Source organism: Trachinotus anak, unplaced genomic scaffold, assembly GCF_046630095.1.
Source record: "Trachinotus anak isolate AG129_WGS33_773 ecotype Australia unplaced genomic scaffold, CSIRO_AGI_Tana_v1 ptg000016l, whole genome shotgun sequence".
NCBI classification, from domain to species: Eukaryota; Metazoa; Chordata; class Actinopteri; order Carangiformes; family Carangidae; genus Trachinotus; species Trachinotus anak.
The window spans coordinates 7,245,310-7,257,055 of record NW_027273867.1 but is presented as its reverse complement, the minus strand read 5'-3'; the positions used below and the strand labels follow the sequence as shown (position 1 = coordinate 7,257,055).

Below are 11,746 nucleotides of genomic sequence, written 5' to 3'. Positions count from 1 at the left end.
ATCAATATCCATCAGACCCTGGAGACAATGAGACACCTCGAACACACCTCACACACTCGCTGCTTCCTGTGTGATGTCAGGCTCACTGCAGACATCTGGGTAGCGGCATCTCGTCATTGGGATGGTGTGTGTAATGACCATGCCTTATCTTTCTCATTACCCAGCCCAAGATGTCAGAGGAAAGCTGGAGACGACCCCGCTCTCCTGACAGAGGGAGAGAGATGGAAATAATTACCAATGTCTCTTGTGGAATAGGGCGTAAATTGATACACACTAAATACTGTACCTTAGGGGTCTCTCTCTTTCTGTCTCCCTCTCTCTCCTTCTCGTCAGATGTACCAGACAAATGAATGCATCCAGAAGGAATTAATTGGATTTGGGAGCAGTCTCCTGCTCGATCCACCAGGACAGACAAACACCTCCCTCTGCACCCTCCTCTCCTCCCTCCCTGCCTGCCTCCCTTTGGCGCACACACACACACACACACACACACACTCCCTCCCACCCACAGCCAGACACACACCTCCTCCTCCTCCTCCTTTATTCCAGTCATGCCTTGCAGAAATGTCTGTCGCCCCTCCACCCCACACCCCCCACCCTGATGGATCAGTCTGTGTCCCTTATCCCCCCCACACACACACTCACACATATATCCCCACACACACACACACTGAGTGGCACGCTGCTCCCCAGCGGATTGCACCCTCTCTCTTGGATACAGTGTTTCCATGGCAGCCACGTTTTCTGCACGTGTAGAATCAGACGGAGTAAGAGAGGGAGAAAGAGACCACTCCTATCGATTCACTGGCTTGCTATTGATTCAGTCTGCAGCTGCACACTTACCTACAGCAAACACGCATGTGCACACATTCATATGCACACGCACGCATGCACAAAACAGTGTCAACATCCAGCATCAGATTGGAGCTTTTGAACAAGCTTGGCTCAGCTATGGAATGTGATAATGAAGGCTCACCTTTTGTGGAGCATGCTTTCACCTGAGACCGCTCCAGTTATCTCTTCAACTGTTAGGTAACCAGTGGATGGTACTTACTTCTGCTCTTTTAAAGGCCCAGATAATGGGGAAACCACAAGAGAGTGAGGGGAAAAGATAAATAAATAAAAACACATTGTGCTTTTCAGTTCCAGCTGATTTTATTTCCTTCTCGGAAGAAAAGAAAAACAAATAAAAAAACGACAATCTGTACAGAGGTCTGAGAGGCAGTGATTGACCCAAACATTGGCTGGTTTTGAGCAATAAACATCAAATGATATTGGCATGATTGGACAAAACATGATCATACACAGCATATTGCACAATGAAAAAAGAAAAAGGACGATAGAAAAGATGTCTTGAAGGTAAAAAAACAAAACAAACAAAAAAAACAAACAAAAAATAAACTCCTGGACCACAATCATCTTCAACATATGGATGTCCAAAGATGGCTGTCCTAGTGCCTGTCGTTGATCATCATCATACATAAAACACACAATCTTTGCTTATAGTACAGTCAGTTTACATAAATATCTTCATGTTATTATTCTTTTAAAAATCTTAAACACAACAGCTATAGCTACATATACCTGAATCTGAAATACAAATGCTATTTGCCATGCCATAATATAGGAAAACAATTAGCCTGCTATACTTAGCCAACAGGTACAGAAAGGTTAAATACTATTTTTTTGATGCAATTTGCGCAATAACAGATGAAGCACTTCATACATCTCCCTCCCTCCAAAGTCTAGGCAAAGTGGAATGAGTGTGAAATTCCATCCAGTGGTTCAAATAAAACTTATCTTGATAAAAAGCACACAGAGGTATTAGCTCTATCCAAACAGTGACTCTCTGGGATCTTTCACTCATATACTTTAGGTCTATGTGTAGTACTGGAAACACAGTCACCACTCAGACTGGGAGCCTCAGTGGCGCTTTGTTTACTTGGCTGGTGAAACTGGAGTCACTGTGCCATTAAGAAGCATGTGGGTAAATACTGTAAACACTGTGTGAGGTCAGATTGTGCCAAACAAACCCCCCATCTGCACGTCTAAACACCAATGTAGATCCAAACAACAATGTTGTAGGCTACCCACTCGCCGGAAAAACCCCCTTTCTATAGATTTTGTACAAAAATACAAGTAGAAAATCATGACACACTCAAATCTCCTTAAAAGTGAGAGAAGTCAGACATTTTAAATAAGATACACTTCTAGCCCTTCCGCGCAGGATACAGACAGGTGTATGTGCACAAACACAAATGAGACCTGTACGAGAACAATACTTCTATGTATAAAAAAGTTTGGCCGGTATAAATACATCAATATAAAAAAACGTCATCTGACACAGAGGAACTACAAAGTTGAAGCACTAGGCAGAAAGGATGCGCGTCGGGGAACATTGGTCCTGAATTGTGCACTGAGTGTTTAAAAAGGTTCAGAAAAGGGTTTCTGAAGTTTTGAGTCAGTCTTTGTTTTAAGTCCTGCCGTTGAAAGAGAAGCTGGTGATAGTGAATTGTGTCCTATGGTCACACAAATTGCGTAATTACGCAGCAATGAACAATTTTTACGCATTTAACCACAACAAAATCCTCCTAATCTCGGAGGGCATGCGTGTTGATATTGAAACTATTTCGAGTTTGGAAAAAAACTACACCTGAATAGCAACTTGATGGTCAATGTGAATTGGCTGTATCTTAAACAAAACCCAACATGACGAGTTCTCCGGTTAAGTGTCCCTTTTCCCGACCCCGAAATAACATTAAGATTCAGAGTTCAGTCTCAGTCCTCATCCTTTGCGGATTGGGTTGAACATTTGAGCTGAAGTCCGTGTGTTTCACTGCTCTCTGCTTACATTCACTCCTCCTCTGTGTCCAAATGCAAACTAAGCATTTCCCCCGTCTGCGCGTTCCCGTCAAGCGCACCGAGCGCTGTCCAAGTCTGTGAGCGGCGCGTACCTGGGCTTCAACGCGCACACAGGCCACCTTTTCTTTCCTGTCTTCACTCTCCCTTATTTAGTGAAAGAATGGCGGAAATATTCTGGTCTGGACTCACACGCCTGTCTGGGGGGGTTGAACAGTTCAAAACGTGGGGGGACGTCGCGGTTCCTCTCCACCGTGGTCCTTTCAGTAGGTGAACACCAGGTTGGAGATGGTGGACTCCAGCCAGTCTCCTGAGATCATCTCGCTGACCTCCGGGGTGCAGTAGTCGGGGAAGTCGAAGTGAGATCCCGCCCCGCACTCCCCGAAGCTCCAGTCCAAGTCCCGGTCCAGCTCCGCGTCGGAGAAGCCCATGCCGCCCAGAGACATGCTCTCAAACCCGGGGCTCGGGTTCAGGTCGAGCCGCTCGTCTTCAAACTCTTCATCCGATGATGAGGATGACACCGATGAGGAAGAGTGAGAGGCTGACGGTGTCGGAGAGGAGGCGCGAACATACCTGAGGCGCGCCGTGTGTGATGGCTCGCTGGCCGCGGGGCTCTGCTCCTCGTACAGGCTGAGCGGGTCGCTGGACTCCGCCGAGCTGCTCAGCGTGGGACTGGCCGGGACTCCCACGGAGGGAGGCCCGCTCTCCAGGCTGCCTGCCCCGCCGAATATGTGGCCGCGCCTGGCCTCTCCGCTGCGCTTCTCCGGGATCTGCCTGGCCCCAGACACTGACCTGGATTTGAAGAGCGCCTGGTGGTCACCGGGAGACGCATAGTCCTGCCCCGCAGCGCTCTTCACGCTGCCCTGCTTGTGCGTCCTGCTCACTCCTTTGGACGCGGGGCTTCTTTTCACACCGGCTTTGGCGCTGCGCTCCCCGCTCTTCTCCCCGCGGTCCGCCTGCTTACTCGCTCCGCCACCCGACTTGACCTTCTTCCTGGGCCGGTACTTGTAGTCTGGGTAGTCGGCCATGTGTTTGAGTCTGAGCCGCTCCGCCTCACGGATGAACGGGATCTTGTCCGTGTCTTTCAGCAGCTTCCAGCGCTTCCCCAGCCTCTTGGAGATCTCCGCGTTGTGCATGTCCGGCGACTGCTCCATGATCTTCCTCCTCTCGATCTGCGACCACACCATGAACGCGTTCATGGGTCTCTTGATGTGCCCCGTCGGAGTCTTGCACCACGCCAAGTCGCTCCGCTCCCCGGAGGAGGGAGACTCGGGGGTCGGAGACGCATCCATCTCCAAGTCCATTTCTCCTGTGTCCGTGGAGTCCCCGCCGGGGGAGTGAGCGTGGGCGCTCTCTGTCTGGCTCATGTGCTGCACCATCCTTTCCTCCAGGTGTCTGGAAACACTCTGCTCAGTGCCGTGCTTCCACAAAGTTCTAGTGCGCAAAAAACGACTTGTAGGCTTATTCCTCACTTCTTCTGATTTCAGGCGCCGTGAGCCTGATCACTGATGGACACAGAAAAAAAAAAGTTCATCCAAGTCTCTTCTGTCTCTTTTCAATTCAGCCCGTTTTGAAAAACACCCAGTCTCTAAACTTTTTTTACCAGTGCGCTTCACGGAAACAGTAAAAATAAATCCCGACTCTATTTAACAGCAACTTTCAACTGCCGGTGCGGCTGAAAACTCGCCCTGCAAGACTGGAAACGCGCCGCTGTGGGAAACAGCAGTGCAAGTCCCTTATGTGAACCTGGCTGTCTGCAGCGCAGCTTGTCTGTGCGGTTGAGGAACCATGTGGTTGAATGGAGCAGCTGCGCTTTCTCATAGTCTCCCTGTTTCCTTAGCGCTCTGTAATATTACTGTAAACACAACAACGAGAACCTCGCCGTTATATACCCTCATCGCGAGATATAAAAACCAATCAGCGCCTGTCTCCATCCTGATTTTTCACCGAAGCCACTCCCCCCGGCCTCCTATTGGCCGATTAAAAAAACGGGTAATAATAATAATAATGTGCAACGAGGATCGGTGTGTCTGACCTCATTCCTGTCAGACTCCACTGGAAGAAAGACGAACTTGGTGTGTGTATGTGTGTATATATTTATATATTTATATATACATAAGAGTGTGTGTGTTTTAAGGGAACACAGTGTCCTTTCCTGTACTGCAAAGGGACGATTACAAGGATATACTGAGAATTACATTAGTTTCATGAGGATGAGTACCAGGCTAAATTTAGATCCCGTGTAACAGAGAGGAAATGCTGAGAAAACACAAAAGCAGCCACAACATGTTGTGTTAGTCAGGCTGCAGTGTGGTGAGCGGGGCTGCAGCGGAGGGTACACCCACCCAAACATAGCTCACCCAACCTGTTATTTACAAATCGTTACGACACCACCTCAACACCGTGACATCACAGAAGGCAGCGTAGACAGAATGCAAGTGAGGTGATGATGGTTTTTATTTACGCTCTACATCAGTGCGTTACTGTAAAACCAGCAACGTGAAAAGCAATAATTAGGAACAGTGAGAAAGTGGGTAGAATTGGGCCAAATACACACACACACACACTTCATACACACTTCAGGAGCTTCCTGCTCTACCATGCTCAGATTCCTGCTCCTCACACAGCCCCATCATGTTAACATGTCTGTGTCATATAGGATCACGTTACAGCCTGTGTCACTAGATGTCAGGCTAGAGCCAATGGGAGCTGATGAGGTGTACGTTGTGTATGTATGTATGTGCTTGTGTGTTAACAGCGTACAGCAGGTTTATCTCCGTCCTGTGATCGGCTGCTGCGAGCCACCATCGCTAAGTCATGCAGGTGATGTCATTAGCTGGTTGTGAAGGCTCCCCCTTAATCCTGCAACAGAACTCACTGACATAAGTGTTTTTCACACCACCTTCACACAGCACAGGGTGGAGATAAATAAAGAGTGGCTGGACTCTGAGGGACAGAGAGCCGAAAGCAGAAGCAGAAACTAACAAAAAAATAGAAAATAAAAATCTATGCATGTTGTCTGGTTAGATCTTAATGCACTGGAACATAACATCAGCTATGCAGTCATAATGTGTATTCTTAATTTATGACAAGATTTATGTCAAGCTAAAAAAAAACACCCCATAAACTCTTTAAAATTTCAGAGCTCAGCCTCTTTACCCCCCTCGGTGCTTACATAAATCAAACACATAAATAATAATGAGCTCTTTCATCAGTCTATATCTTTAGCTGCCTCAATGACAAGCATGCACCTGCCACTGGATTAGTTTGCTATCTTTCTCTATCTTCTTCCCTGGCTCAGCGCACACACACACACACACACACACACACACACACACACACACACACACACACAGGCCACCGCACACACACAGTGGCATGCACGTAGGTTTGTTTAAACAGGTGTAGCAGGTATACCTGTAATCTTATCTGATGTGTGAGAAGCAGCTGTCAGGTAGCTTTCCACTCTGTCACTGGCAGATGTACGGCTCCGGCAGCGGCGGGACACCGTGCCTCATCACACTGGCCTATCGCTCTGTCATCTTCAGAGCTGCCGGAGCCATGTGTTTACCCCAAATACACCGGCGCTTTGTCTCAGCTCTGTTGACGCCTAAAGGGATGGTGTCATTATGAGAGAGTGCTGTGGGAGACTGGGGCTCTTACAGCGACTTCTTAAAAGTGTGTGCGGTGACTCGAGTTAAGCTGCTGTGGGTTTTTTGTTTTGTGTTTTTTATTTTATTTATTTATTTATTTTTTTGATGACGTGCTGATGTTGATGTTTCTGGGTTAGATTCAGAGTATTTTCATGTGTAGAGACATGAAATACAGGTTAACTTTGGGATTTTTTTTGACAGGGTTTTATTCCGATCGCAGTGGAGAAAGCTGTAAAATAGCATTTTGCTAACCTCGGGACACTAAAACACTCCATTAAAAGCTGCGGTAGTTACGTTATTTTAAGGACGTTAAAAAATAACATTAAAATCACATTTACTACAGCTGCAGCGAGGCAGGCCTCTCCATTATTTCAGAGCTGACTGACACGCTGTTTAATATGCCTTTTTTAATAAAACATAAACATTAACCCGATATGTCAGGCTAACCCTAAAGCAAACTGCGGGCTAAATGAGCATACAGCACATGACTGTGTGTGTGTGTGTGTGTGTGCCTCTTTGCAGGGGAGTTGGGTTTATTATAACCAAGGACTGAAAAAAAAAAAAAAAAAAGGAACACAGTCGTCATAATGTGTCGTAAAAGCGAGGGGTTAAGTTAAGAATCCAGTGACAGAAAGTGAGGAGATGGAAATGGACAACGCAGGGAGCGAGCTGAGTTTGAAAAGAAAGTGCGTACGAGCGTGTGTGTCTCTGTGTGCGGTCAAACAGAGGCAGTCATTACAGTGCACTCGCCTTTTTCAGCCGCCGAGGACTGACGTGCTACTTTGACCCTCATGCTCGTCATCCGGGGTCAAACACAATGAGGTCTTTGTGTATGTGTGTGTGTGCACATGTGTGTGTATGTGTGTCCAGAGCTAACTGAATTGGAGCTTTTCCAGGGACTGAAAGTTTAAAAACCAGTGGGAAGTCCCCCTCCACCCTGCAGTTAAACAGAAAAACTGAAGACTAAGCACTGATTTGCATACACACACACTCTCCCTCTCTCTCTCTCTCTCTCTCTCACTGCCTGTGTGTGACTCATCCACAGTGAGTTTGTCCTCTCTGTGTTTTGTGTGGATGTGGCAGACAGTGCAGGTGGCCATCTCACAATGTCACCCACCTACTGCTGTCAGCCCTTACACAACAACCACCATCCAAGACAGTTATTTTTAAGTTGCCATGGAACACACAGTCCCTGATGCTTCCTCGCATCGTTGCGTCTTTCTTTGACAATCAGGGCTGAAAGCAGGAGAGATGTGGAGAGATAAGATAACTTCTTTTATGCCTTCCTTCCTCCATTAATCATATTCTGAAGCGGGCCAGTACACAAAATAACAGGAAACACTGTACAATATAATGCAATCAAGTATAACAAGGCTGGAGTTGGAGCGGTCGGTTCATGATTTTTGAGGCCTTATTTTGAAATGCTGCTGCAGTGGATTCGATTACACTACACAGGTGTACATGTTATTTTGTACACACCACACATGCTCTCTCTGGATGACCCAAAGTCCTCTTCTTCTGCCTCCTTCTGTACGTTTGATAATCAAGCTTCTATCTGGAAAAGCACAGACAGGAAAAGTTAAAGAGAAGCAGTTCTTCCTTCCTCGATCTCTATGTCAAAGGAGACACGGAAACAGAAAGCATGACAGCAGAGGAGCAAGTGAGTCACGTGAATGTAAAGATGAAGACAGAGCGTCCTTGACAGTAGGATGCAAAGCAGGAAAAGAGAGGGGAAGGCAAATTAAAATAAATTGTTGAGAAGAGAGAAGAAGAAGAAGAGCCTTTCCTCTGCCGCCGCTGTAATCCAGAGGATTTGGTCAAGTGATGGGAGTCTGATGAGGGGAAGAGATGTATGAATGAGAGCAAGACGGAGGTGTGGTCAGGCCGGTGACGCCACGCCCCAGGAACTCCCAACATCCCTCGCTCTGGAAAGTGAGGAGGCAGGTCAGATGATCTGCTGTGTTATGGCAACGCAGGAGAACACACACAAATGCATAAACACGCACAAACTCACAGCGGCACAGAGCCAGCTAAGTACCAACGTACCGCTGCAGGACCCAGACGTGCGGCAGAGTCAAATTGAGAGCACAGACACACGCTCTTTCTCACACACACACACACACACACCAAACTCGCTCACAAACGTACATACACTCGCTCACACACACACACACACACACAGACACTCAGCCACTCTCACAGCTGCACTCTGATACACTCTGATGCAACGATCGTTTTTTTGGGGGCATTGTCTAAAAGCCAGAGGAGTGGTAAGGAGCGCAGAATGAGAGCAGAGGAGAAGGAGGGGGAAGGAAAGGAAAGGAGAGCAGAATCAGGAGATAGAAAAGTCATCAGCGGAGCTTTTTGATCTTTTGCAAAAGTCATCGTCCTCGCGGTTGCTGGTTTCCATCAAAATGGCATTCAACATAGGACGGGCGGACGACGGACACTTTCGATATTCTGCATTTTCGGGAGACGGCGTCTCTCAGACCTGGATGCATATCGAGCTGCACAGGAATGGATGTACTGCAAAAGAAGAAAGAAAAGAACAAAGAGTTTTCTTTTTTCTTCCTATTTTTCGGGCAGAGGAAGTCGCATCGGAGTTTGGAGTTTGCCGGGTCGCTGTGGCTTTTGCAGAAACATAGATGACGGCTGCAGAAATGGAAGAATCAAGTCTGGGGAAGAGACATAAAGCATGATGAAGAAGTTAGGCGGCGCGTGGAGGGGACGGCAGAGTATAAAGAGTGTGTGTGAAGAGGGGGGAACAAGGAGGCAACATTGCATGAAAATTTCCCCCAACCTCTCTGTGGTGCTGCACATCACCACGCAGAGACAGACGACTGCGTCGCCGATCTGCCTCAATCTCCTGCTTCTTTACCTTTCGCCGTGTCTCTCCCTGCACACATGCAGATCTACGCATCAGACCTACATGCAAACAACATACGCTGACTAAGCTTTCGATAGTACACAGACACCTCATATCACCCTGCAACCCCTCCCCTCTCCACCCCCTTCCTCCCTCCTCCTCTATTGCACGTGCATCCTCCTCCGAGGCAGATCAGGTCAGGCAGGCTCGGTCCTGTCCTCACGTAGCCCAGGGAGCGGTGTCCTCAGCTCGGGCACAGGAAGCAGCCGCTGCAGGGGTCGGCGAGGACCAGGCGTGGAGCTCTGAGGCTCTACGCAGCTCCAGACAGGCTCCAGACGCACTGACCTACATCAGCCTCAGTCACACAGGGAGAGAGCGACGGAGAGAGAGAGAGAGAGAGAGAGAGAGAGTGAGGGATGCTGGGTGGGGGTGGAGGGTGCAGAGAGAGAGAGTGAGAGAGGATGGGTGAGAATGACTGAGAGACTGGTAGGCAGGCAAACGGGTGGATGGGCTTACGAAATATCAAAATTTATATATTTAAAAAAAAAAGGTGCAAGACAGTGGTATGATGCAAAGAAGAAGGGAGGCGGAGGGGATGGAGAAGAGAGATGGAAGGAGAGAAATTTAAAAAAAGAAAAAAACTTGCTGGATCTAATTCCTAACTAACACTCAAACCGTTCACACTAATAACGCTTTAAAAAATCTCTTTTTGTCCTCATGTTTTTTTTTTCTTTCTAATCTCTACCCTCGCCTCACTTCTCCCTCATCCCTCCCCATGTAGCATCCCTCTTCCTCGCTCATCCTCTCCCTCTCTTTCTCTGTCAGTTCAGCTTGATTTTCATCACACACCACCCGAAACGTCTCTCACTGTGGGAGGATTAGTCCGTCTCCGGCTGCCTGCTTATCTGTCTGCTCTGGCTTTCGGCTGCAGAGAGAGAGAGGAGGAGGAGGCGGAGGAGAGGAGGAGCAGGTGTGTGTGTGTGTGTGTGCGTGTGTGAAGGGGGGGTAGGTTGGCATCACTTGCTGAGTTGTTGTGGCTGTATCAGCTCGACTCAGTTTATTGTGAGTGTTTGTCTTTTGTTGTTTTTTTTGTTTTTTTTCTTGCTGTCGCTGCAGCAGAGGCTCTGCAGTGTGGCAGGAGTGGAACATTTTGTACCATGTGTGTCTTCAGGCGGGTGTGGTTATGTGTGTGTCTGTGTGTAACAATTGTCCATGCATCAGCTTCACTGCTTAGACTGATTGTGTCCATTCCTGTGTGTGTCTGACCAGCTGTGCGTGATCATTACTCCCCAGTGACGGCATTGACACTAAACAGGGATCAATACCAACAGTAAAGTAGATAGATCAGGCTAACGTTGGCGTGGCTCCCCCGGGACCCCACGTGACAGTGGAAGTCTGCCTCTGAAGCAACATTTCTCAGTCACACTAACAATGTCTTTATCCTGAGGTGAACATCTACAGGCCCAAGGGAGTTAGAAAAAAAAAGGCGAGTGTATTAGACGATACAGTAAAATCCAGCGGGGTCAGTGTATCCTGGTAAGGTCAGCGACTCACAAAGAGATTTGAAAATTGAAGATGGTCCAGGCATTTAAAGGGTTAGTTAGTTTTCTTCTCTGAAAGCCCGCCTGATTTATCGGGAGCTGTCAGTCCTCACAGTTCATCTATGAGGGACTAACCCCTGTGTTTTGTCTGCGAACATATTAGAGGAGCTGGTTTGCTGAGATTGAACAGATCAGTGGCAATCAAACAAAATACTGTTGTTAAAAAAAAAAAAACGAAAGAAAAGAAAATCCCCCCTCTTCACCTTCTGCGCAGTTTCTACAAAGAGACACCCACAGAAAAAGTCTTCAAATGTCATTTTTCACGTAAGTCATGAGTGAAAAAACAGAAACAGAAATGTCAAAACAACTGGTTGTGGTTTTACAGTGAGATTGCCAGGCTCTGAGCAGAGACTTAAGGAACTCACTGCACCTGGCAAAAAAATAAATAAAATAGTTACAGGACGTAGCTGCTCATAAAACCACAACCTGTCATAAATGATTGTATACAGATTAAATAAATGAGATCTAATGTGTTAATGGTGAGCTTGAGTGGTGCTGACATATAGCCATGCTAGTTTCTCCCATGCTTCTACTCTTTATGGTAAACTAAGCTCATTGCCTCCTGGCTCTAGCTCCGTACTTAGTGCACCAATGGATGGGTGGTATCGATCTGCTCCTCTAACTGTTGCCAAGAGAATGGATATTTTGTAACGTGAAATCTTAAGACTGAAACTGATTATTTCAGTGCGAATGGAGTCCATGGATTTGCTTGCAGGCGCAAAGAAAATTTCAACTGTGGTGAACTCTGACACACAAATTTTTGCCGT

General features: G+C 47.3%; 1 protein-coding gene across 1 annotated transcript; it reads right to left on the bottom strand.

The window, feature by feature from the left end:
* Positions 1 to 1,136: 1,136 nt before the first annotated feature.
* On the bottom strand, positions 1,137 to 4,826 carry sox4a (SRY-box transcription factor 4a). Its single transcript, XM_071500075.1, has one exon. The coding sequence runs from the start codon at positions 4,236 to 4,238 to the stop codon at positions 3,123 to 3,125; it is 1,116 nt and encodes a 371-aa protein (XP_071356176.1). The 5' UTR covers positions 4,239 to 4,826; the 3' UTR covers positions 1,137 to 3,122.
* Between the last annotated feature and the right edge of the window lie 6,920 nt (positions 4,827 to 11,746).